We start from the raw sequence: 27614 nt of genomic DNA, 5'->3' as shown, positions 1-27614 counted from the left end.
GCCTAATTCTGCTCCTCTCACTTATGAACGTTGCCAGGACAACGGGCCTTCATGGTCAGGTTAAGAAACTCGGCACTTACAGTACATGTGATAGGGGAAGAATTAGGCCATTTGGCCCATCAAGTCCACTCAATATGCCTATCCTTAACCCTGACCCCATTTACAGGTGCCCTCCCCTAAATACCCATTTACTGGTGCCCTCCCCTAAATACACATTTAATGGTGCCCTCCCCTAAATACACATTTAATGGTGCCCTCCCCTAAATACACATTTAATGGTGCCCTCCCGTAAATACCCATGCATTAATTATTAATAGACCATTATCAGTTTATTTGCTCTTTATCTATTTATTCATGTGTGTATATATTTATATAATGGTATATGGACACACTGATCTGTTTTGTATTCATGCCGTCTATATTCTTTTGTGCTGAAGCAAAGAAAGAATTTCATTGTCCTATCTGGGACACATGACAATAAACTCTCTTGAATCTTGAATCTTATTGGTGCCCTCCCCTAAATACCCATTTCACCGGTTGCTTCCCGACTGTTTTCAGATCATTGACCACCTCAAAGCCAAGGGTGTGGTCCCCCCCAATCTTCCAATCTACCTTGCCATTTTTGCACCATCTTCTGTGCACTTTCAGTACAGCTGCTGCACCATCTCCTGAACGGCTTATTTTCCCCCGATACTCCATTTACTGGTGCTCTTCCCTAATTCCCCATTGGCCATAGACAATAGACCATAGTAAGAGAGAAGAGAGTGTAGAGCGAGAAGGGGGGAGAGAGAGAGAGAGGGAGGGGAGTGAGAGGGTGAGGATGAGGCTGAGAGTGGAGGGGAGAGGATGAGAATGAGCGGGAAGGGGAGAGGGGAGGAGGGAGAGAGGAGGGGAAGGGGAGAGAGTGAGAGTGAGAGGGAGGGGGAGGGGGAGTGAGTGAGGGGGAGGGTGAGAGGGAGAGGGAGGGGGAGGGAGGGGGAGAGAGCGAGCGTGAGTGAGAGCAGGGCTGCCAACTCTCACGCCCTCACGCTCATCAGAAATTTCTCACGCTCAGTGGTGAGAAATTCTGTGATCAACGAAAATTTCAAAACTCGGATAAACTGCATGGTCCACGGGTGTTGGAGAGCCGGGGCTGCGGGAGGGATGGGAGCAGAAAACTTCATACAAAAAACATTGAAATCGTACTTCTACAGTGCATTAAAACATGATTTTAATACATCAAATGTCAAGAAGTTCCTACCCTTCTTCCACACCCTCTCCCCACTCGGTTGCTCCACTCCCTCACCGGGTACCCCCAAGGCCAGTGATCAGTGATCGCACAGCCTCCCCCCTTTCAAAAATGCTCCAATCCAATTTAAAGCATATATATTGCATTCAAGTGTAGTTATAAGACTCGCTACAGTATGCACCATATTGCACAATTTAAAGCTGAAAAATGCAAATGTTCCGCACCCTCCTCCCCCCCCCCCCCCCCCCCCCCCCCCCCCCCAGTCGCAATGCTCCCTCGGGCTTGGTCTCTCACAAATTTCTCACTCACAATGTTGGCAGCCCTGGTGAGAGTAAGAGTGAGGGGGAGGGGGAGGGGGAGAGGAAGTGAGGGGGAGAGAGTGAGAGTGAGAATGAGAGAGAGAGGGAGAGTGTGAGGGGGAGGGAGGGGGAGATTGAGTGAGAGTGAGAGTGAGTGAGAGTGAGAGTGAGGGAGAGAGTGAGAGTGAGAGTGAGAGTGAGGGGGAGGGAGAGGGAGAGGGAGAGAGAGGGGGAGGGGAAGGGGGAGGGGAAGGGGGAGGGGGAGAGGGGAGAGGGGAGAGGGTGAGAGTGAGAGTGAGAGTGAGAGTGAGAGTGAGAGTGAGAGTGAGAGTGAGAGTGAGAGTGAGAGTGAGAGTGAGAGTGAGTGAGGGAGAGAGTGAGAGTGAGAATGAGTCGGGGGAAGGGGAGGGGGAGAGGGGGGGGAGTGAGTGAGGGGGAGAGAGTGAGAGTGAGGGTGCGGTCAGCATGATCTCACCGTTTTCCCGGCGAAGCTGACTTCCACAAACGGGTCGACGAGGTTCTTCCTGTTGCTGTCAAACCCAAAGATCTGCCTCACGCTGTCAATCATTGCATCGTCCACTGCCCGGTTGGAATGAGTTGAAGGATAACAATTAGCGTGCAACATTTGTCAATATTTTGTACATTAATTTTAACCCCATGTTTACGCCTCATCAGTTCAAACAATGGTTGAGTCTCAGCAGCTGCAGTGGGGACTTTAAGGGACTTTACCTTGCACGAAACATTATTCCTTTATCCTGTATCTGTACACTATAGATGGCTCGATTGTAATCATGTATTGTATTTCCGCTGACTGGTTAGCATGCAACAAAAGATTTTCACTGTACCTCGGCACACGTGACAATAAACTGAATTAAACTAAACTAAACTAAACTAAACATGTATTTGTACATTGTGAACTGCTTGATTGTAAACATGTATTGTCTTTCTGTTCACTGGTTCTCACCCCGGTCACTCCCTCTTCTCCCCTCTCCCATCAGGCAAGAGGTACAGAAGTGTGAAAACGCACACCTCCAGATTCAGGGAAAGTTTCTTCCCAGCTGTTATCAGGCAACTGAATCATCCTACCACAACCAGAGAGCAGTCCTGAACTACTATCTACCTCATAGAAACATAGAAAAATAGGTGCAGGAGTAGGCCATTCGGCCCTTCGAGCCTGCACCGCCATTCAATATGATCATGGCTGATCATCCAACTCAGTATCCCATCCCTGCCTTCTCTCAATACCCCCTGATCCCTTTAGCCACAAGGGCCACATCTAACTCCCTCTTAAATATACCCAATGAACTGGCCTAAACTACCTTCTGTGGCAGAGAGTTCCAGAGATTCACCACTCTCTGTGTAAAAAATGATTTTCTCATCTCGGTCCTAAAAGATTTTCCCCTTATCCTTAAACTGTGACCCCGTGTTCTGGACTTCCCCAACATCGGGAACAATCTTCCTGCATCTAGCCTGTCCAACCCCTTAAGAATTTTGGATGTTTCTATAAGATCCCCCCTCAATCTTCTAAATTCTAGCGAGTACAAGCCGAGTCTATACAGTCTTTCTTCATATGAAAGTCCTGACATCCCAGGAACCATTGTAGATGTAGCCCAGTCCATCACACAGACCGCACTCCCCAACATCGGCTCCATCTACTATCTACCTCATTGGTGACCATCGGACTATCCTTGATCGGACTTTGCTGGCTTTACCTTGCACTAAACATTGTACCCTTATCATGTATCTGTACGCGATTGTAATCATGCATTGTCTTTCAGCTGACTGGTTGGCACGCAACGAAAAACAAAAAACAAAAAAAACCCTCCACACTGTACCCCGATACACGTGACAATAAACCAAACTGAACTGAACCGAACAGAATAATAAACTAAATGAAAGATTTAACAATCAACTAATCGGCAGCCGTACTCTGGGGGAGGTCCTCAGCTCGGTAGACCTTCAGCTTGAAGTAGGCTCCCCGCAGAGCTACACCATTGGGTCGCAGTAGATTGGCCTCGATGTCCTCTTTCTCTTCAGATCCCTCTCTCCTCTCCATCTGCAACAGAGGAAGCCTTTACTCAAGTGGAGATCAACTCACAGATGGTGGCCAAGTGGTGGTGAATCTGTGAAACGCATTGCCACAGGCGGCTGTGGAGGCCAAGTCAATGGCGGATAGATTCTTGATTAGTACGGGTGTCAGGGGTCATGGGGGGGGAAGGCAAGAGAATGGGGTTGAGGGGGAGATATAGGCCAGCCATGATTGAATGGCGTAGACTAGATGGGCCGAATGGCCTAATTCTGCTCCTATCCCTTGTGAACATGAATTTGCGCACCAACACTATCCTACACACACTAGGGACAATTTACAATTTTACCAGTCAATTAACCTGCAAACCTGCACGTGTTTGGAGTGTGGGAGGAAACCGGAGCACCCGGAGTAAACCCACGCAGTTCACGGGGAGAACGTACAAACTCCGTACAGGCAGCACACCGAACCTGGGCCACCGACGCTGGGAGGCAGCAACTCTAGCATTGGGCCGAATGGCCTAATTCTTCTGCGTATGAACCTATGAACTTAGGACTCTTTGCCTGCTGGTCCCAGAACTGCTATCATTCGTTACATTTGTGCCATCGGTCAGCACGGTGGCACAGCGGTAGAATAGCCTCTGCATGTCCCATCCATGTCCCTAGTGTGTGTAGGATAGTGTTAGTGTCAAGTCAAGTCTATTTTATTTGTCAGGTACACATACAAGATGGACAGTGAAATGAAAGTGTCAACGCCTGTGGATTGTGCAAAAACTACAGAACGGAACAGAATCAGTATTTACATTTAAAATAAAACACAACAGTAGATTAGTCCCTGGTGAGATCAGAGTTTACAGTCCTGATGGCCTGTGGGAAGAAACTCCGTCTCATCCTCTCTGTGCTCGCAGCGTGACAGCGGAGGCGTTTGCCTGACCGTAGCGGCTGGAACAGTCCGTTGCTGGGGTGGTAGGGGTCCCCCATAATGTTGCTGGCTCTGGATCTGCAACTCCTGGTGTATAGGTCCTGTAGTGGGAGGGGGCGAGTGTAGTTCCCATAGTGTGTTCGACCGAACGCACTACTCTCTGCAGAGCCTTCCTGTCCTGGGCAGAGCTGTTGCCAAACCAGATCGAGATGTTTCTGGACAGGATACTTTCTACAGCACCAGAGGAGGAGCACTGAGGGATCCTCAGAGAGACTCTGAATTTCCTCATCTGCCTGAGGTGGTAAAGGCGCTGCCTTGCCTTTCTCACCAGTGTGGCAGCGTGTGTTGTCCATGTCAGATCCTCTGTGATTTGGACTCCCAGGTATTTATGTACAAGGTAATAATAATAATAATACATTTTATTTATGGGCGCCTTTCAAGAGTCTCAAGGACACCTTACAAAAATTGAGCATGTATAGGAAAAACAAGTAAGGGGAATGAAATAAATAGTAGAGACATGACTAGTACACAAAGTAAAGACAGAATTCAATACAAAACACAGCATGAGGCAATTAATGCACAGATGAAAAGGGACGGGGACGTGGGGCTAAGGATAGGCAGAGGTGAAGAGATGGGTCTTGAGGCGGGACTGGAAGATGGGGAGGGACACGGAATTGCGGATCAGTTGGGGGAGGGAGTTCCAGAGCCTGGGAGCTGCCCTGGAGAAGGCTCTGTCCCCAAAACTGCGGAGGTTGGACTCGCTGGTCGGTGGTCGGTGTGGACATGGTGGGCCGAAGGGCCTGTTTCAACGCTGACTAAACTAATCTGTCCACACTTTCAAAAATACATTTCAACACCAACATTTTATGACACTAACTTGAAATACAGTGCAGAAAGAGGACTTCAATGGACTTTACCTTGCACTAGACGTTATACACTATTTCCTGTATCTGTACACTGAGAACGGCTTGATTGCAATCATGTTTTACATAGAACATAGAAACATAGAAATTAGGTGCAGGAGTAGGCCATTCGGCCCTTCGAGCCTGCACCGCCATTCAATATGATCATGGCTGATCATCCAACTCAGTATCCCGTACCTGCCTTCTCTCCATACCCTCTGATCCCCTTAGCCACAAGCGCCACATCTAACTCCCTCTTAAATATAGCCAATGAACTGACCTCGACTACCCTCTGTGGCAGAGAGTTCCAGAGATTCACCACTCTCTGTGTGAAAAATGTTCTTCTCATCTCGGTTTTAAAGGATTTCCCCCTTATCCTTAAGCTGTGACCCCTTGTCCTGGACTTCCCCAACATCGGGAGCAATCTTCCTGCATCTAGCCTGTACAACCCCTTAAGAATTTTGTAAGTTTCTATAAGATCCCCTCTCAATCTCCTAAATTCTAGAGAGTATAAACCAAGTCTATCCAGTCTTTCTTCATAAGACAGTCCTGACATCCCAGGAATCAGTCTGGTTTTGTCTTTCCACTGACTGGATAGCACACAACAAAAATACAAAAATCTTTATACTGTACATGTGACAATAAACTAAAATCTAACTCACCACTAGAGGGCAGAACTCATTGGTGAGAGGGGCAAAGTTGAATGGGTCTGCAGGTCATGCTTGCCTTCATTGGTCGGAGCATTGAGTATTAGAGTCAGGTGTGGCTTACAGTAGCTTAGTTCAGTTTAGTTTAGAGATACAGCACGGAAACAGGCCCTTCGGCCCACCGACTCAGCGCCAACCAGCGATCACCCCGCACATTAACACTATCCTTCACCGACTAGGGACAATTTTATAGTTATAACAAGCCAATTAACCTACAAACCTGCACGTCTTTGGAGTGTGGGAGGAAACCGAAGATCTTGGAGAAAACCCACGCATGAGGAAGGACATCCTTGTGATTGAGGCAGTGCAGCGTAGGTTCACGAGATTGATCCCTGGAATGGCGGGACTGTCACATGAGGAAAGATTTACAAGGCTAGGCTTGTTTTCACCGGAGTTTAGAAGGATGAGGGGGAAGGGATCTTATAGAAACATATAAAATTATAATAGGACTGGACAAGCTAGATGCAGGAAAAATGTTCCCAATGTTAGGCGAGTCCAGAACCAGGGGCCACAGTCTTAGAATAAAGGGGAGGCCATTTAAGACTGAGGTGAGAAAAAACTTTTTCACCCAGAGAGTTGTGAATTTATGGAATTCCCTGCCACAGAGGCCAAGTCACTGGATGGATTTAAGAGAGAGTTAGATAGAGCTCTAGGGGTTAGTGGACTCAAGGGATATGGGGAGAAGGCAGGCAGGGGTTATTGATAGGGACAAACAGACATGATCACAATGAATGGCGGTGCTGGCTCGAAGGGCCGAATGGCCTCCTCCTGCACCTATTTTCTATGTTTCTATGTTTGTACATGTGACAATAAACTAAAATCTAACTCACCACTAGAGGGCATAACTCATTGATGAGAGGGGTAAAGCTGAAGGGGATCTGCAGGTCATGCATATGGTCATGCTTGCCTTCATTGGTCGGGGCATTGAGTATTAGAGTCAGGTGTAGCTTTACAGTAGCTTAGTTCAGTTTAGTTTAGAGATACAGCACAGAAACAGGCCCTTCGGCCCACCGACTCCATACCAACCAGCGATCACCCCGCACATTAACACTATCCTTCACCGACTAGGGACAATTTCATAGTTATAACAAGCCAATTAACCTACAAACCTGTACGTCTTTGGAGTGCGGGAGGAAACCGAAGATCTCGGAGAAAACCCACGTAGGTCACGGGGTGAACGTGCAAACTCCGTACAGACAGCACCCGTAGCCAGGATCGAACCCGGGTCTCTGGCGCTGCATTGGCTGTAAGGCAGCAACTCTACCGCTGCGCCACCGAGACCGTCTGACCAACCTCGCCCTGTAGCTGAAACCCTCTAATCCAGGCATCATTCAGGTAAAGACCCTTCTTCAGGTCTGAAGTCTGAAGTGTGAGTCTGAAGAAGGGTCTCGACCCGCAACGTCACCCATTCCTTCTCTCCAGAGATGCTGCCTGCCCTGTTGAGTTTCTCCAGCAATTAGTGTCTATTGTCGGTTTAAAACCAGCATCTGCAGTTAATTCTCACATCATTCTGGTAAACCTCCTCTGCACCCTGTCCAAAGCCTCCACATCCTTCCTGTAAATGGGCGACCAGTGTGAAAAAGTCACCCCTCAGGTTCCTATTAAATCTTCTCTCCTTCACCTCAAACCTGTGTTCTCTGGTTCTCGATTCCCCTATTCTTTGGCAAGAGACTCTGTGAGTCCACCCGATGTATTCTCCTCGTGTTCCTGTACACCTCCATAACACCACCCCTCATCCTCCTGCGCCTAAATGCACAACTACTTCCGGCTGTTCACCTTTCCTCACGAGGATGTCCCCAAGTCGGTCTGAGTCAGTCAGTCACTTTCCCTGCAGCTCACACCCTCTAGTCCTGGCAACATCCTCGCAAATCTTCTCTGTACCCTTTACAGCTTGACAACATCTTTCCTATAACATGGTGCCCAGAACTGAACACATCACTCCAAATGCAGTCTCACCAACGTCTTATACATATACAACATGACATCATAGAAATATAGAAACATAGAAAATAGGTGCAGGAAGAGGCCATTCGGCCCTTCGAGCCTGCACCGCCATTCAATATGATCATGGCTGATCATCCAACTCAGTATCCTGTACCTGCCTTCTCTCCATACCCCCTGATCCCTTTAGCCACAAGGGCCACATCTAACTCCCTCTTAAATATAGCCAATGAACTGGCCTCAACTACCTTCTGCGGGAGAGAATTCCACAGATTCACCACTCTCTGTGTGAAAAAAGTTTTCCTCATCTCGGTCCTAAAAGATTTCCCCTTTATCCTTAAACTGTGACCCCTTGTTCTGGACTTCCCCAACATCGGGAACAATCTTCCTGCATCTAGCCTGTCCAACCCCTTAAGAATTTTGTACGTTTCTATAAGATCCCCCCTCAATCTTCTAAATTCTAGCGAGTACAAACCGAGTCTATCCAGTCTTTCTTCATATGAAAGTCCTGACATCCCAGGAATCATCCCGACTTCTATACTCAATGCTCTGGCTGATGAAGGCCAAAGTGCCAAAAGCCTTTTTGACCACCTTATCTACCTGCGACTCGACCTTCAAGGAACCATGAAGAAAGAAAAAGAGGTAGACGAGAAAGAGAGAGACTTCTATACTCAATACTCAATTGATGAAGGCTGATTAAGGCCAACATGCCAAAACAGGCTCCATGGAATAGAAACCCAGCCTGCCCAACCTCTCCCTATAGCTCACACCCTCTAGTCTTGGCAACATTCTCCTAAATCATCTCTGCACCCTACACAGTTGTCCACATTTGCTGAGTAGGCATTTCCTGAACTCACGGGAGCTTCATCGCCAGTTGCCAGGACGATGAAGTTGACCTTTAGGTAACCTTTGGCCCCAGCGGCCAGGTCATCGGGGTCGGAGAGGAGGAGCCACTTCCTGAGGAACGCATGTCCTGTTCAAAAAAGAGAGGGTTTGGATTAGTTTAGTTTAGTTTAGTTCAGAGATACAGCGCAGAAACTGGACCTTCTGCGCACCGAGTCCGCACCGACCAGCGATCCTCGCACACTAATGGCCCTGTCCCACTGTACAAGTTTATCCAAGAGCTCTCCCGAGTTAAAAAAAAATTTAAACTCGTGGTAAGCACGGAGAATGTACGTAGCGGGTACGTCGGAGCTCGGGGACGTCTCTTAGCGGCTCGTAACGATAACGGCAGGTACTCGGGAAATGCGGTAAACTCGGGAAGACTCGTGAAGATTTTTCAACATGTTGTCAAATTTGTGCATCTACCCAATCTATTCCTCATGATTTTGTACACCTCTATAAGATCACCCCTGATCATCCTGTACTCCATGGAATAGAGACCCAGCCTACTCAACCTCTCCCTAAAGCTCACACCCTCTAGTCCTGGCAACATCCTCGTAAATCTTTTCTGAACCCTTTCAAGCTTGACAATATCTTTCCTACAACATGGTGCCCAGAACTGAACACAATATTCTAAATGTGGCCTCACCAACATCTTATACAACTGCAACATGACCTCCCAACGTCTGTACTCAATAGTCTGACTGATGAAGGCCAAAGTGCCAAAACCCTTTTTGACCACCTTATCTACCTGCGACTCGACCTTCAAGGAACCATGCACTTGTACTCCTAGATCCCTCTGCTCGACAACACAACCCAGAGGCCGACCATTCACTGTGTAGATCCTGCCCTTGTTCGACGTCCCAAAAAGCAACACCTCACACTTCTCTGGATTAAATTCTATTCCTCCGCCCACCTGACCAATCGATCCAGATCCTGCTGCAATCATTCACAACCATCTTCACTATCTGCAAAACCACTAACTTTTGTATCATCAGCAAACTTACTAATTTTGCCGTTTATACCAAAGACTTTAGACAATAGACAATAGGTGCAGGAGTAGGCCATTCGGCCCTTCGAGCCTGCTCAGCCATTCAATGTGATCTTGGCTGATCATCCCCAATCAGTACCCCGTTCCTGACTTCTCCCCATATCCCCTGACTCCGCTATCTTTAAGAGCCCTATCTAGCTCTCTCTTGAAAGTATCCAGAGAACCGGCCTCCACCGCCCTCTGAGGCAGAGAATTCCACAGACTCACCACTCTCTGTGTGAAAATGTGTTTCCTCGTCTCTGTTCTAAATGGCTATTTAGTAAGTAGGTTGATCGCTGGTCGGCGCAGTGGGTAGGGTTGCCAGCTGTCTTGTATTAGCCGGGGTATCCCGTATATTGGGCTAAATTGGTTTGTCCCGTACGGGATCGCCCTTGTCCCGTATTTGACCGCTACTACTCGGGTCGAGGGGACTATCGGGTCGGAGCGCCGCGTCCGGCCCCGCCTCACCTGTCCCGACGTAGTGCAGCCCGTGGAGTGCAGCAGCAGCAGCAGCAGCAGCAGCTCCTCGCCCGTGGCCCCGTCGGTCGGTCGGCAGCCCTGCCAGCTGTCCGACCTTCCGACCTTCGACCTTACCGCCGACACCACCACCCTCTCCTTCTCGTGGCCGATCATCGGTTCGTGAGTTGGACGGGGCGCCGGACTTTGCATTCAAAGTCGCGCTGCCCCCGGGCCAAAACTCCTCAGCTGGCCCGCCGGCTGGGCTTTGTGTGCAGTCCAGCACCCGGGCCAACTCATCATTCACCCAGCCGCGGCAGAGTCGGTCAACGAATTGCCATGGGGAATTTGTCCTGTATTTTGACCTTTTGTCCCTTGTTTGGGAGTGAGAACGTTGGCGACCCTCGCAGTGGGGCTGAAGGGCCTGTTTCCGTGCTGCATCTCTACACTAAACACCCTCTGGGCCAACTTGCGTTGTGAATCACTCTGACAGGAATAGGTGGATGCCAGCCCAGCATTCCAACCTTCCAGCAGTGACATCATGCCGGCACGTTGAACACTTTGTGCATTGTTTAAATACAAGTGGCAATGTTCACAGTCAGCTCCGACTCAGCACTTGGTCTCCCCTCTGTCTTCAGCACATCCACAATTATAGGCCCAGCCCCGACCATCACACAAACATCTTAACAATAAGGGGTAAGCCATTTAGAACGGAGCCAAGGAAACACTTCTTCACACAGAGGGTTGTGAGTCTGTGGAATTCTCTGCCTCAGAGGGCGGTGGAGGCCAGTACTCTGGATGCTTTCAAGAGAGAGCTAGATATGGCTCTTAAAGATAGCGGAGTCAGGGGATATGGGGAGAAGGCAGGAACGGGTTACTGATTGGGGATGACCAGCCATGATCACATTGAATGGCAATGTTGGCTCGAAGGGCCGAATGGCCTACTCCTGCTACTATTGTCTGTTGTCTATTGTCTATTATAGATAGAAACATGTAAAATTCTTAAAGGATTGCACAGGCTATATGCAGGAAAAATGTTCCCCAATGAAATTCAGTCCTTACGAAGCGTGACATAGAATCAGGAGATGTAGAGTCAGTATGGATAGAACTGAGGAATTGTAAGGGTAAAAAGACCCTAATGGGACTAATCTACAGGCCCCCAAACAGTGGCCAGGATATAGGGTGCAAGTTGAATCAGGAGTTAAAATAGGCATGTAGTAAAGATAATGCTAAGGTTGTTATGGGAGATTTCAACATGCAGGTAGACTTGGATAATCAGGTTGGTACTGGACCCCAAGAAAGGGAGTTTGTGGAATGCCTCCGTGATGGATTCTTAGAGCAGCTTGTACTGGAGCCGACCAGGGAGAAGGCAATTCTGGATTTAGTGTTGTGTAATGAACTGGATTTGATAAGGGAAGTTGAGGTAAAGGAGCCATTGGGAGGTAGTGACCATACTTTTTATCTGTTTAAGATGTTTTAATCTGCAATTTGAGAGGAAGAAGGTAAAATCGGAAGTGTGGGCAAAGGGGGCTATAGAGGCATGAGGGAGGTGCTGGCCAATGTTGACTGGAAAGGGACCCTAGCAGGGATGACAGTGGAACAACAATGGCAGGTATTTACAAGATTAATTCCGAAAATGCAGGACCTTTTCATTTCCAAAGAGGAAGAAAGATTCTAGGGGGAGAAAGAGGAGACCGTGGCCGACAAGGGAAGTCAAGGACACTATAAAACTAAAAGAGAAGGTGGATAACATAGCAAAGGTTAGTGGGAAGCCAGAGGATTGGGAAGCTTTTAAAGAACAACAGAAGGTAACTAAAAAGACAATACGGGGAGAAAAGAGGAAATATGAAGGTAAGCTGGCCAATAATATAAAAGAGGATAGCAAGAGTTTCTTCAGTTATATAAAGAGCAAGAACGAGGCAAGAGTGGATGTTGGTCCACTGGAGAATGATGCAGGAGAAGTGATAATGGGGACTAAAGAGATGGCGGAGGAGTTCAATAACTTGTATGCATCAGTCTTCACAGTGGAAGACACCAGCAACGTGCCTGAAATTCCAGAGAGTCAGGGAGTGGAGTGGCTATTAGCAGGGTGAAGGTGCTTGGGAAGCTGAAAGGGCTGAAGGTGGATAAGTCACCTGGACCGGATGGACAGCACCTTATGGTTCTGAAACATAGAAACATGGAAAATAGGTGCAGGAGGAGGCCATTCGGCCCTTCGAGCCAGCACCGCCATTTATTGTGATCATGGCTGATCGTCCCCAATCAATAACCCGTGCCTGCCTTCTCCCCATATCCCTTGATTCTACAAGCCCCTAGAGCTCTATCTAACACTCTCTTATGGCCTCCACTGCCCTCTGTGGCAGGGAATTCCATAAATTCACAACTCTCTGGGTGAAAAAGTTTTTTCTCACCTCAGTCTTAAATGGCCTCCCCTTTATTCCAAGACTGTGGCCCCTGGTTCTGGACTCGCCCAACATTGGGAACATTTTTCCTGCATCTAGCTTGTCCAGTCCTTTTATAATTTTATATGTTTCTATAAGAGGCCCCCTCATCCTTCTAAACTCCAGTGAAATAGGTGGCCTCAGAGATTGTGGAGGCATTGTTAGTGATATTTCAGGAATCACTAGAGTCAGGAGTGGTCCCAGATGATTGGAAAATTGCCAATATTACAATATATATTAAGATTTGGATGAAGGGATTAAAAGTAACATTAGCAAATTTGCAGATGACACAAAGCTGGGTGGCAGTGTGAACTGTGAGGAAGATGCTATGAGAATGCAGGGTGACTTGGACAGGTTGGGTGAGGGGCAGATGCATGGCAGATTAAGTTTAATGTGGATAAATGTGACGTTATCCACTTTGGTGGCAAAAAACAGGAAGGCAGATTATTATCTAAATGGTGTCAAATTGGGAAATGGGAAGCACAACGGGATCTGGAGGGTCCTTGTTTATGTTCCACTGCATCCTTGTTTATCAGTCACTGAAAGTAAACATGCAGGTACAGCAGGCAGTGAAGAAAGTGAATGGCATGTTGGCCTTCATAACAAGAGGAGTTGAGTAGAGGAGCAAAGAGGTCCTCCTGCAGTTGTACACAGCCCTAGTGAAACCACATCTGGAGTATGGAGTGCAATTTTGGTCTCCAAACTTGAGGAAGGACATTCTTGCTATTGAGGGAGTGCAGCGTAGGTTTACAAGGTTAATTCTAGGGATGGCGGGACTGTCATATGCTGAGAGAATGGAGCAGCTGGGCTTGTATACTCTGGTAATTAGTAGGATGAGAGGGGATCATTGAAACAAATAAGATTATTAAGGGTTTGGGCACTCTAGAGGCAGGAAACATGTTCCCGATGTTGGGGGAGTCCAGAACCAGGGGCCATAGTTTAAGAATGTGGTAAGCCATTGAGAACGGAGATGAGGAAAAACGTTTTCATACAGAGAGTGGTGAGTCTGTGGAATTCTCTTCCTCAGAGGGTGGTGGAGGCCGGTTCTCTGGATGATTTCAAGAGAGAGTTAGATAGGGCTCTTAAAGATAGCGGAGTCAGGGGATATGGGGAGAAGGCAGGAACGGGATACTGATTGTGGATGATCAGCCATGATCAATAGACAGTAGACAATAGACAATTGGTGCAGGAGAAGGCCATTCGGCCCTTCGAGCCAGCACCGCCATTCAATGTAAGCATGGCTGATCATCCCCAATCAGTACCCCGTTCCTGCCTTCTCCCCATATCCCCTGACTCCGCTACTTTTAAGAGCCTTATCTAGCTCTCTCTTGAAAGCATCCAGAGAACCTGCATCCATCACATTGAATGGCGGTGCTGGCTCGAAGGGCCGAATGGCCCACTACTGCACCTATTGTCTATTGTCTATTGACTGCACCCTAGGGTTCTGAAAGAGGTGGCTTTAGAGATTGTGGAGGCATTGACAGTGAAATTTCAGGAATCACTAGAGTCAGGAGTGGTCATAGATGATTGGAAAATTGCCAATATTACCCCGCTGCACAAGAAGGGAGCCAAGCAGAATAGTGGGAACTCTAGGCCAGTTAGTCTTACAACTTCCAGGTTCAGGGTGGTTTCTGAGATGACTTACTTGGTTCGGAATAAACGGTCCCAATGTCCAGCTGTAACACGAAGGACAAACAATTAATTCCAAAGTTTGTTTGCAGATTAAAACTGAAAGAGGAATTTCTGAGCGAGGCTCACCTTGAACTCGCCAATAACGGAGTCTGTGCGGAGACTGTGTGAGTTGTATACCTGTGGAACACAAACAGAAAACCTTACAGAGGTTGGAAGAAGCAGAAAGGTCTCAACCCAAATTCACCCGTTCCTTTCCTCCAGAGATGCTGCCTGACCCGTTGAGTTACTCCAGCACTTTGTGTCTCTCGGTGTGAACCAGCATCTGCAGTTCCTTCCTACACTCTTCAGAGAGAGAAGAAGGCTCTCGACTCGAAAAGTCACCTATTTCCTTCGCTCCATAGATGCTGCCTCACCCACTGAGTTTCTCCAGCATTTTTGTACACCTTCGATTTTTCCAGCGTCTGCAGTTCTTTCTTTGGTATCTTTAGTATTCATTAGTACTCATTAGTATTCATTAGTATTCATTAGTACTCCAGTTGTACTACACATACCAATGTGTAGTACAACTGTAGCGTAACATCCCAACTTCCAAAGAGTATCACAGTTATTAATTTGGTGTATTAGTTTAGTTTAGTTTAGTTTAGTTTAGAGATACAGCGCGGAAACAGGCCCTTCGGCCCACCGAGTCTGTGCCGACCAGCGATCCCCGCACATTAACCCACTAGGGACAATTTTTACATTTACCAAGCCAATTAACCTGCAAACCCGTACGTCTTTGGAGTTTGGGAGGAAACCGAAGATCTCGTACAAAACCCACGCAGGTTACGGGGAGAGCGTACATGAGAGGGGATCTCATTGAAACATATAAGATTGTTAAGGGCTTGGACCCACTAGAGGCAGGAAACATGTTCCTGATGTTGGGGCTTGTATACTCTGGAGTTTAGAAGGATGAAAGGATATCTTATTGAAACGAATAAGATTATAAAGGGCTTGGACACGCTAGGGGCAGGAAACATGTTCCCGATGTTGGGAGAGTCCAGAACCAAGGGCCACAGTTTAAGAATAAGGGGTAAGCCATTTAGAACGGAGATGAGGAAACACTTTTTCACACAGAGAGTGGTGAGTCTGTGGAATTCTCTGCCTCAGACGGCGGTGGAGGCCGGTTCGCTGGACACTTTCAAGAGAGAGCTAGATAGGGCTCTTAAAGATAGCGGAGTCAGGGCATATGGGGAGAAGGCAGGAACGGGGTACTGATTGGGGATGATCAGCCATGATCACATTGAATGGCGGTGCTGGCTCGAAGGGCCGAAAGGCCTACTCCTGCACTTATTGTCTATTGTCTATAACCCTGCAAAACGCCGCCAGGACAACAGACTCCTACCCCTCCTCAATGCTGCCCGACGTGCCCCATCCAAGGTGGTCCCGTTTCCCCGCCACACAAAGGCACTCACCATGATGAAGATCGGCTCGTCGAAGAGGTCGGCCGGAGTGTCGTAGAGGTTGAAGAAGAAAGTCTAAGGAAGAGAAGTGAAATGTTTGTGGCTCTACCAACATGGTGAGGACAAGTCAAGTCTATTTTATTTGTCACATACACATACAAGATGGGCAGTGAAATGAAAGTGGCAATGCCTGCGGGTTGTACAAAAACTACAGAACAGAACAGAACCAGTATTTACATTTAAAATAAAAGACACAACAGCATTTAGTCCCTGGTGAGATCAGAGTTTACAGTCCCGATGGCCTGTGGGAAGAGACTCCGTCTCATCCTCTCTGTGCTCGCAGCGTGACAGCGGAGGCGTTTGCCTGACCGTAGCGGCTGGAACAGTCCGTTGCTGGGGTGGTAGGGGTCCCCCATAATGTTGCTGGCTCTGGCTCTGGATTTGGATCTGCCCCTACTGGTGTATAGGTCCTGCAGGGGGGCGAGACTGGATAGACTCGGATTGTACTCGCTAGAATTTAGAAGATTGAGGGGGGGATCTTACAGAAACTTACAAAATTCTTAAGGAGTTGGACAGGCTAGATGCAGCAAGATTGTCCCCGATGTTGGGGAAGTCCAGAACAAGGGGGTCACAGTTTAAGGATAAGGGGGAAATCCTTTAGGACCGAGATGAGAAAAACATTTTTCACACAGAGAGTGGTAAATCTGTGGAATTCTCTGCCACAGAAGGTAGTTGAGGCCAGTTCATTGGCTATATTTAAGAGGGAGTTAGATGTGGCCCTTGTGGCTAAAGGTATCAGGGGGTATGGAGAGAAGGCAGGTACGGGATACTGAGTTGGATGAGCAGCCATGATCATATTGAATGGCGGTGCAGGCTCGAAGGGCCGAATGGCCTACTCCTGCACCTATTTTCTATGTTTCTATGAGTGTAGTTCCCATAGAGCCTTCTTGTCCTGGGCAGAGTTGTTCCCAAAACAGATTGTGATGTTGCCGGACAAAATGCTTACTACAGCACCAGAGGAGAAGCACTGAAGGATCCTCAGAGGGACTCAGAATTTCCTCAGCTGCCTGAGTGGTAAAGGCGCTGCCTTTCTCACCAGTGCAGCAGCGTGTGTTGTCCATGTTAGATCCTCTGTGCTGTGGATCCCTTTCAGAAGAAGGGTCTCGACCTGAAACGTCACCCAGTCCTTCTCTCAAGAGATGCTGCCTGTCCCACTGAGCTACTCCAGATTTTTGTGTCTATCTCCGGTTTAAAGTAGCATCTGCAGTTCCTTCTTGGACATATTCCTTTCGGATACGGAATGGAGGAATATGGATAATGCTTAGTTTAGTTTAGTTTAGAGATACAGAGTGCGGAAACAGGCCCTTCGGCCCACCGAGTCCATGCTGACCAGCGGCCACAAGCGCCATCCCACGCATACTGAGGGACAATTTACAATTTTACCAAGCCCATTAGCCTGCAATCCTTTACGTCTTTTGGAGTGTGGGAGGAAACCGGAGCACCCGGAGAAAACCCACGCAGGTCAGGGGGAGAACGCACAAACTCCATACAGACAGCACCTGTGGCCAGGATCGAACCCGGGTCTCTAGCGCTGTGAGGCAGCAACTCTACCGCTGAACCACCGTGCCGCCCTCTAATATCTCAGATAGGTATCTCAGCTACAGTATGTGTACAGCAGTAGTACACTTAGTGTACAGTAACCAAGGAGTCCCACACTCCAAAGACCTGCAGGTTGGTTGGGTTAGTTGGCGGGGTACAATTGTAACTGTCCTAGTGTGTGTTGGAATGAATGAATACTATATTGACACATGTGACAGGTCCTTCTTATGTTTACAAAGCCTCAATGGACTTGCCCCCACCTACATAAAAAGTCTGCTTACCCACCACACCACCTCCAGGTCCCTCAGATCGGCCGACCTGGGGTTACTGAACATCCCGCGGTCTAGGCACAAGCTCAGGGGCGACCGTGCCTTTGCGGTTGCAGCTCCTAGACTGTGGAACAGCATCCCCCTTCCCATCAGAACTGCCCCCTCCATCGACTCCTTTAAGTCGAGACTTAAAACTCATCTTTACTCTCAAGCCTTTCTTGACGTCCTCTGAGCGAGGGCTACATGTATGTATTTATGTATGTACTTAATCTATGAACCAATGTTGTGTAACGTTAGTACCTCCACCAATGTGAAGCACTTTGGTCAACGAGAGTTGTTTTTTAAATGTGCTATAGAAATAAAAGTGACGACTTGACAGTGAAATTCATCGCTTGCATACCCAAGGTATGCAGATAGTCACAACATAAAGGGCGCTGATGGAGTTACAAAGTACCCGTTCACCAGGTCCCCCTTTGTTCTTCCCCCCTCCCCCTCCACCTCCCCCTCCCCTTCCCCCCCTCCCCTCCATTGACCTATTAGACCATTGCCCCATTGGCCATTGATCCATTGACCATTGATCCATTGACCATTGATCCATTGACCATTGATCCATTGACCATTGATCCATTGACTATTGATCCATTGACCATTGACCATTGACCATTGATCCATTGACCATTGATCCATTGACCATTGACCATTGAACCATTGACCATTGACCATTGTTCCATTGACCATTGACCATTGATCCATTGACCATTGACCATTGATCCATTGACCATTGATCCATTGGCCATTGACCATTGATCCATTGACCCATTGACCATTGATCCATTGGCCATTGACCATTGATCCATTGGTCCATTGACCATTGAACCATTGACCATTGATCCATTGACCATTGGTCCATTGACCATTGAACCATTGACCATTGGTCCATTGACCCATTGACCATTGATCCATTGACCATTGAACCATTGACCATTGAACCATTGACCATTGGTCCATTGACCATTGATCCATTGATCCATTGGTCCATTGACCATTGATCCATTGATCCATTGATCCATTGGTCCATTGACCATTGATCCATTGACCATTGATCCATTGATCCATTGACCATTGATCCATTGACCATTGATCCATTGACCATTGATCCATTGACCATTGAACCATTGACCATTGACCATTGATCCATTGACCATTGAACCATTGACCATTGATCCATTGACCATTGACCATTGATCCATTGACCATTGACCATTGACCATTGACCATTGACCATTGATCCATTGACCATTGAACCATTGATCCATTGAACCATTGACCATTGATCCATTGACCATTGAACCATTGAACCATTGACCTATTTGACCATTGATCCATTGACCCATTGACCATTGAACCATTAGACCATTGAAGCATTAAACGATATTGGAGCTTACCTCGTCGAAGGTGGGGTTGTTGCCTTTGCGGATGCGGGTGGTCTTAGTCTGGCCGGCGACGGTCACTTTGACCACGGGCCTGATGTTGATGCCGGGGATCTGCCGACCTTCCGCCACTTGCACTCGGACCTGGAAGCAGAAGTGTGCGGGTAAAGGGCCTGTCCCACTTTCACAACCTAATTCACGACCTCTGCCGAGTTTGCCCTTGACTCATACTCGGTCGTCAAGAGGTCGTGGGAGGTCGTAGGTAGGTCATAGCAGGCCATGATGCTAGTCGTAGGTACTCGTGGCATCAAGTACGTCGGGGCGTTTTTTCTAGCCTGATGAAAAATGTCCACGAGTAAAAAAGGTTGTGAATTAGGTCGTGAAATTGGGACAGGGGCTTTAGTGTGTCCGCGGAAATGAGAGGGGAAGGGGAGAGGCGGGAGCAGAGATTGATGTCATCCATGTAGAGACACAGAGTGCTGGAGTAACTCAGCGGGTCAGGCAGCATCTGTGGAGAACATGGATAGGTGATGTTTCACAGAGTGCTGGAGTAACTCAGCGGGTCAGGCAGCATCTGTGGAGAACATGGATAGGTGACATTTCACAGAGTGCTGGAGTAACTCAGCGGGTCAGGCAGCATCTGTGGAGAACATGGATAGGTGACGTTTCACAGAGTGCTGGAGTAACTCAGCGGGTCAGGCGACATCTGTGGAGAACATTGATTGGTAATGTTTCTTGTGAGGACCCCTCTTTCCTCTTTCCCCTGACTCTGTGCGTGAAGAAGGGTCTTGACCCGAAACGTCACCTATCCTTCCAACCGCCCTTCCATTGACTCCATCTACACCTCACGCTGCCTCGGCAAGGACAGCAGCATCATTAAGGACCAGTCACTCCCTCTTCTCCCCTCTCCCATCGGGCAAGAGGTACAGAAGTGTGAAAACGCACACACCTCCAGATTCAGGGACAGTTTCTTCCCAGCTGTTCCCCATGTGAATGGCTCAATCGTAAATTAAACTAAACTAAAATTAAATTAAACCAAACTTAATTAAAGGAAACTAAAATAAGCAAAACTAATTTAAACTAAACTAAATTATATTAAATGAAACTAATTCAGATTCAGGGACAGTTTCTTCCCAGCTGTTATCAGGCAACTGAACCATCCTACCACAACCAGAGAGCAGCGCTGAGCTACTATCTACCTCATTGGGGACTCTCGGACTATCTTTGGTTGTATTTCAGCAATTTGTGAGCTGTTTTGGGCCCCATAACTGAGGAAGGATGTGCTGGCTCTGGAGAGGGTCCAGAGGAGGTTTACAAGAATGATCCCAGGAATGAGTGGGTTAACCTATGATGAGCGTTTGACGGCACTGGGCCTGTCGCTGGAGTTTAGAAGAATGAGGGGGGGACCTTATTGAAACGTACAGAACAGTGAAAGGCCTGGATAGAGTGGATGTGGAGAGGATGTTTCCACTGGTCTAGGACAAGTTCAAGAGTTCAAGAGACATTTCTTATCACATGCACTAATTGGACACTAGAGGTCACAGCCTCAGAATCAAAGGACGTTCTTTTAGGAAGGAGATGAGGAGCAATTTCTTTAGTCAGAGGGTGGTGAATCTGTGGAATTCTTTACCACAGAGGACTGTGGAGGCCAAGTCAGTGGATGTTTTTAAGGCAGAGATAGATAGATTCTTGATTAGTACAGGTGTCAGGGGTTATGGGGAGAAGGCAGGAGAATGGGGTTAGGAGGGAGAGATAGATCAGCCTTGATTGAATGGTGGAGTAGACAGGATGGGCTGAATGGCCTTATTTGGGTACTATAAATGATGAACATGAATAGAACTATAATCCTTGATGGGTTTGTAGTGTGTGAGATACTGTTGGTGTATTATGTGCAAATGGGTCTTGTTCATTAACCCATTACTATCTGTGGGGCTTTAATGTGCAGATTAGCTACGGGGTCTCCTAATGGAATTAGACACAAAATGCTGCAGTAAATCAGCGGGTCAGGCAGCATATCCGGAGAGAAGGTGACCCTCGGACTATCCTTGATCGGACTTTGCTGGCTTTACCTTGCACTAAACGTTATTCCCTTATCATGTATCTGCACACTGTGAATGGATCAATTGTAATCATGTATTGTCATCCCACGGACTGGTTAGCACGCAACAAAAGCTTTCCACTGTACCTCGGTACACGTGACAATAAACCGAAACATAGAAACATAGAAAATACGTGCAGGAGTAGGCCATTCGGCCCTTCGAGCCTGCACCGCCATTCAATATGATCATGGCTGATCATCCAACTCAGTATCCTGTACCTGCCTTCTCTCCATACCCCCTGATCCCTTTAGCCACAAGGGCCACATCTAACTCCCTCTTAAATATAGCCAATGAACTGGCCTCAACTACATTCTGAGGCAGAGAATTCCACTGATTCACCACTCTCTGTGTGAAAAATGTTTTTCTCATCTCGGTCCTAAAGGATTTCCCCCTTATCCTTAAACTGTGACCCCTTGTTCTGGACTTCCCCAACATCGGGAACAATCTTCCTGCATCTAGCCTGTCCAACCCCTTAAGAATTTTGTAAGTTTCTATATCTGAACTGAAGTAAACTAAACTAAATTAAATGCCACCCGGTTTAGTGTCACTTACTAATCATGCTTTGGAATACACTCAAAACTCCATCTGCCACCTGCCTGCCCACCCTCATCTCCGTTCAGTTCAGTTTAGTTTATTGTCACGTGTGCTGAGGTACAGTGAAAGGCTTTTGCAGAGTGAGGAATAAAGGGAGGTGGACAGAAAATGCTGGAGGAACTCAGCGGGTGAGGCAGCATCTAGGGAGAGAAGGAATTGGCGACGTTTCGGGTCGAGACCCTTCTTCAGGTTGAAGAAGATTTCAATGGAAGGGAGGTCGGTTTGTGTGATGGTCTGGGCTGCGTCCACAATTCGCTGCAATTTCCTGCGGTCTTGGATGGAGCTGTTCCCAAACCGTGCTGTGATGCATCCCGATAAAATGCTTCCCGCGGCGCATCTGTAGAAGTTGGTGAGAGTTGTAGGGGACATGCCGAACTTCCTAAGCTTACTAAGGGAGTCGAGGCGCTGGTGTGCTTTCTAGGTCGTTGCTTCAGTATGGATGATCCAGGAGAAGTTGTTGGTGATATTGACTCCTGGGAATGTGAAGCTTTCTACCATATACTCTGCCAGCCTCTGCCACTCTGCCCACTCCTCCTCTGCCAGGCTGGGTAGGTGTAGTATCTGACCCGGGTAGGAAGGAACTGCAGGTGCTGGTTTAGACCGAAGACGGACGCAACAACCTGGAGTGACAGCGGGTTAGGCAGCTTCTCCAGAGGAAAGGTATAGGTGACTTTTCGGCTCGAGTCCCTTCTTCAGGCTGAGAGTCAGTGGTGAGGGAAACGAGAGATATAGATGGTGATGTGGAACAAGTGAATGGAAGAGATGCAAAGAAGGATCGATGGTAAAGGAAACAGGCCATTGTCTAAAGAAGGGTCTCGACCCGAAACGTCATTGTAGATGGTTTATGCATGCAACCTATAATGTAGCTACCTCATCACCACTAACCACGCCCCATCATATTAGTATAACTGTAGTATCCTCCCTTTGTTCCTCTCACTAGGTCCCAGTACGCCTGAAGGCTGGATGCAGTCAGTGCTGGGACGTGTGTGCCATGTGCTATATTAAACTCCTAGTAAAGGTTACAGTGTGTCAGCTATCACTCCTTTACAGTCATCAATTCCTTCTCTCCAGAGATGCTGCCTGTCCCGCTGAGTTACTCCAGCATTCCAGCATTCGCTGCCGCAGTAGGCAGTGGGGGCCAATTCACTGGATGCTTTCAAGAGAGAACAAGATAGAGCTATTAAAGATAGCGGAGTCAGGGGATACGGGGAGAAGGCAGGAACGGGGTACTGATTGTGGATGATCAGCCATGATTACATTGAATGGCGGTGCTGGCTCGAAGGGCCGAATGGCCTACTTACGAACCGGCCTCCATCGCCCTCTGAGGCAGAGAATTCCACAAACTCACCACTCTCTGTGTGAAAAAGTTTTTCCACATCTCCGTTCTAAATGGCTTACCCCTTATTTGATGCTGGTACTTTTTGAGTGAGGGATTGATGGAGAGAGAGGGTGGGGAATGCAGGGGTCACTTGAAGTCACCTGGATGTCCTGTGGTTTGTTGGGTAGTAGCTGTCTGCTTGGCCGCCTCCGCTTCTTTAGCCCGTGGACCACGGTGGTGGGGGTCTTCTTTGGCAAAGTAGGGGGCGGGTCGACGCCGGGCGTGCCAGACGGGGGGTCCACCTCGTCGCCCGTGCCCAGCAGATCCTCGGTGTCCTCCTCACCCTCGCCGCCCGTGTCTGCGGAGAGAACAGAGGCTGAGCTGGGAGTTCATACGTTTACGACAGGCACACTTCAGCAGGCCAGGCAGCATCTCTGGATAGAAGGAATGGGTGATAACGTTTCAGACTGATCATAAGTTTATGTGTAGCTTTGTTCGGAGATACAGCGCAGAAACAGGCCCTTCGGCCCATCGAGTCCGCGCCGACCAGCGATCACCGCACGTGAACACTATCCTACACACACTATGGACAAGAAGGCAGGAACGGGGTACTGATTGGGGATGATCAGCCATGATCACATTGAATGGCTGTGCTGGCTCGAAGGGCTGAATGGCCTACTCCTGCACCTATTGTCTATTTACACTTGTACCAAGCCAATTAACCTGCACGTCTTTAGAGTGTGGGAGGAAACCCATGCGGTCACGGGAAGAGCGTACAAACTCCGCGCAGACAGCACCTGGAGTCGGGATCGAACCCGGGTCTCCGGCGCTATAAGCGTAGTAAGGCAGCTACTCTACCGCTGCGCCACCATGCCGCACTAGCTCTAGGAGCAGAATTAGGCCCTTCTGCCTTCAAGTCTACTCCACCATTCAATCATGGCTGATCTTTCTATCTATCAGATAGATCGACAGATAGAGAGAATCTGTTGATCTCCGCCTTAAAAATACTTAATAACGGCATCCACAGATTCACCACCTTCTGATTGAAGATGGTGGAGTGTGTGTGTGTGTGTGTGTGTGTGTGTGTGTGTGTGTAAGTATGTGTGAGTGTGTGTGTGTGTGTGTGTGTGTGTGTGTGTGTGTGTGTGTGTGTGTGTGTGTGTGTGTGTGTGTGTGTAAGTATGTGTGAGTGTGTGTGTGTGTGTGTGTGTGTGTGTGCGTGTGTGTGTGTGTTGAGTTATCAAGTTAGATTTACGTTTAGGTTTAATATTGTCACGTGTACTGAGGTACAGTGAACAGCTTTGTTTCGCACACTGTTCAAACAGATCAGATAATACTCGACATAAACACAGTGGCTTGCAAAAGTATTCATACCCCTTGAACTTTTCCACATTTTGTCACGTTACAACCACAAACGTAAATGTATTTTATTGGGATTTTATGTGATAGACCAACACAAAGTGGTGCATAATTGTGAAGTGGAAGGAAAATTATACATGGTTTTCAATTCTTTTTACAAATAAAAAACTGAAAAGTGTGGCGTGCAAAAGTATTCAGCCCCCCTGAGTCAATACTTTGTAGAACCACCTTTCGCTGCAATTACAGCTGCAAATCTTTTGGGGTATGTCTCTACCAGCTTTGCACATCTAGAGACTGGAATTTTTGCCAATTCTTCTTTGCAAAATAGCTCAAGCTCAGTCAGATTGGATGGAGAGCGTCTGTGAACAGCAATTTTCAAGTCTTGCCAGAGATTCTCAATTGGATTTAGGTCTGGACTTTGACTGGGCCATTCTAACACATGAATATGCTTTGATCTAAACCATTCCATTGTAGCTCTGGCTGTATGTTTAGGGTCGTTGTCCTGCTGGAAGGTGAACCTCCGCCCCAGTCTCAAGTCTTTTGCAGACTCTAACAGGTTTTCTTCCAAGATTGCCCTGTATTTGGCTCCATCCATCTTCCCATCAACTCTGACCAGCTTCCCTGTCCCTGCTGAAGAAAAGCATCCCCACAGCATGATGCTGCCACCACCATGTTTCACAGTGGGGATGGTGTGTTCAGGGTGATGTGCAGTGTTAGTTTTCCGCCACACATAGCGTTTTGCATTTAGGCCAAAAACTTCAATTTTGGCCTCATCTGACCAGAGCACCTTCCTCCACATGTTTGCTGTGTCCCCCACATGGCTTGTGGCAAACTGCAAATGGGACTTCTTTTGGCTTTTTTTCAACAATGGCTTTCTTCTTGCCACTCTTCCATAAAGGCCCGATTTGTGGAGTGCACGACTAATAGTTGTCCTGTGGACAGATTCTCCCACCTGAGCTGTGGATTTCTGCAGCTCCTCCAGAGTTACCATGGGTCTCTTGGCTGCTTCTCTGATCAATGCTCTCCTTGCCCGACCTGTCAGTTTAGGTGGACGGCCATGTCTTGGTAGGTTTGCAGTTGTGCCATACTCTTTCCATTTTTGGATGATGGATTGAACAATGCTCCGTGAGATGTTCAAAGCTTGGGATATTTTTTTATAACCTAACCCTGCTTTAAACTTCTCCACAACTTTATCCCTGACCTGTCTGGTGTGTTCCTTGGGCTTCATGATGCTGTTTGTTCACTAATGTTCTCTAACAAACCTCTGAGGCCTTCACAGAACAGCTGTATTTATACTGAGATTAGATTACACACAAGTGGACTCTATTTACTAATTAGGTGACTTCTGGAGGCAATTGGTTGCACAGGATTTTATTTAGGGGTATCAGAGTAAAGGGGGCTGAATACTTTTGCACGCCACACTTTTCAGTTTTTTATTTGTAAAAAAATTTGAAAACTATGTTTCATTTTCCTTCCACTTCACAATTATGCGCCACTTTGTGTTGGTCTATCACATAAAATCCCAATAAAATACATTTACGTTTGTGGTTGTAACGTGACAAAATGTGGAAAAGTTCAAGGGGTATGAATACTTTTGCAAGCCACTGTACAATCAGGTCAAACTCCAGTCCAACAGGTCGAGCAAAGGGGAAGATACAGAGTGCAGAATATAGTTCTCAGCATTGTAGCGCATCAGTTCCACAGAAAAAGTCCAATGTCCGCAATGGGGTAGAGGTGAATCGGACAGTACCCTAGCTTATGGAAGGACCGTTCAGAAGCCTGATAACAGAGGGGAAGAAGCTGTTCCTGTGTCTGGTGGTGGGCACTTTCAAGCTCCTGTACCTTCTGCCGGACGGGAGCGGAGATACAAGTTATGCCCTCTAGCCTGTGACATTTGCACCCTGGGAAAATATAATTTTGACTAACTATCCCATCTATGCATCTCATAAAGTTTTAATCTTTACTCTCGGCTTTAGAGTTTAGAGATACTGCGTGGAAACAGGCCGTTCAGCTCACTGAGTCTACACTGGCCAGCGATCCCCCGTACACTAGTTCCATCCTACACACTAGGGACAATTACAGTAGCTAATTAACCTACAAACTGGACGTCTTTTTAATGTGGGAGGAAACCGGAGCACCCGGAGAAAACCCAAGCAGGTCACATGGAGAATGTACAAACTCCATACAGACAGCACCCGTGGTCAGAATCGAACCCGGGTCCCTGGCGCTGTGGACTGTCATATGCTGAAAGAATGGAGAGGCTGGGCTTGTACACTCTGGAGTTTAGAAGGATGAGAGGGTATCTTATTGAAACATATAAGATTATTAAGGGTTTGGACACACTCGAGGCAGGAAACATGTTCCCGATGTTGGGGGAGTCCAGAACCAGGGGCCACAGTTTAAGAATAACTCTTAAGAATTTGAGTTTGAGTCTGGTCCAAGAAAAGGGACAATCTTCAATTGTAAACAATCGAGCTGCAACATCCCTAACTTTGACTCAAAATGCTGGAGTAACTCACCATCTCTACAGAGATGCTGCCTGGGCTGCTGAGTTACTCCAGCGTTTTGTGTCTATCTTCGGTGTGATCCAGCATCTGCAGTTCCTTCCTACCCAACATCGACTCCATCTACATTTCACGCTGCCTCGGGAAAGCAGCCGACAGAACGAAAGACTTGTCCATGTGTCCCACCCCGGTCATTCCTTCTTCTCCCCGCTCCCGTCCGGCAGAAGGTACAGGAGCTTGAAAGCGCGCACCACCAGACTCAGGAACAGCTTCTTCCCCTCTGTTATCGGGTTTCTGAACGGCCCTTCCATAAGCTAGGGTACTGTCCGATTCACCTCCACCCCATTGTGGACATTGGACTTTGTCTGTGGAACTGATGCGCTACAATGCTGAGAACTATATTCTGCACTCTGTATCTTCCCCTTTGCTCTACCTGTTGGACTGGAGTTTGACCCGCTGAGTTACTCCAGCACTCTGTGAAACGTCACCTATCCATGTTCTCCACAGATGCTGCCTGACCCGCTGAGTTACTCCAGCA

General features: G+C 47.7%; 1 protein-coding gene across 1 annotated transcript in view; it reads right to left on the bottom strand.

The window, feature by feature from the left end:
- LOC116987271 (dysferlin-like) overlaps window positions 1-27614 on the bottom strand; it is a 168503-nt gene that overhangs the window by 61914 nt on the left and 78975 nt on the right. Inside the window, exons 6-13 of the mRNA XM_033043200.1 lie at window positions 23375-23571; window positions 19218-19346; window positions 15917-15979; window positions 14592-14642; window positions 14479-14509; window positions 8882-8997; window positions 3457-3583; window positions 2003-2106 (exon numbers count right to left, since the gene is read on the bottom strand). Coding sequence (XP_032899091.1) covers window positions 2003-2106; window positions 3457-3583; window positions 8882-8997; window positions 14479-14509; window positions 14592-14642; window positions 15917-15979; window positions 19218-19346; window positions 23375-23571 — 818 coding nt within the window. The remainder of the gene's footprint in view (window positions 1-2002; window positions 2107-3456; window positions 3584-8881; window positions 8998-14478; window positions 14510-14591; window positions 14643-15916; window positions 15980-19217; window positions 19347-23374; window positions 23572-27614) is intronic.

This window comes from Amblyraja radiata, chromosome 1 (genome assembly GCF_010909765.2).
Source record: "Amblyraja radiata isolate CabotCenter1 chromosome 1, sAmbRad1.1.pri, whole genome shotgun sequence".
NCBI classification, from domain to species: Eukaryota; Metazoa; Chordata; class Chondrichthyes; order Rajiformes; family Rajidae; genus Amblyraja; species Amblyraja radiata.
The sequence above is the reverse complement of the archived record's forward strand: the minus strand, read 5'-3'. Positions and strand labels throughout refer to the sequence as shown.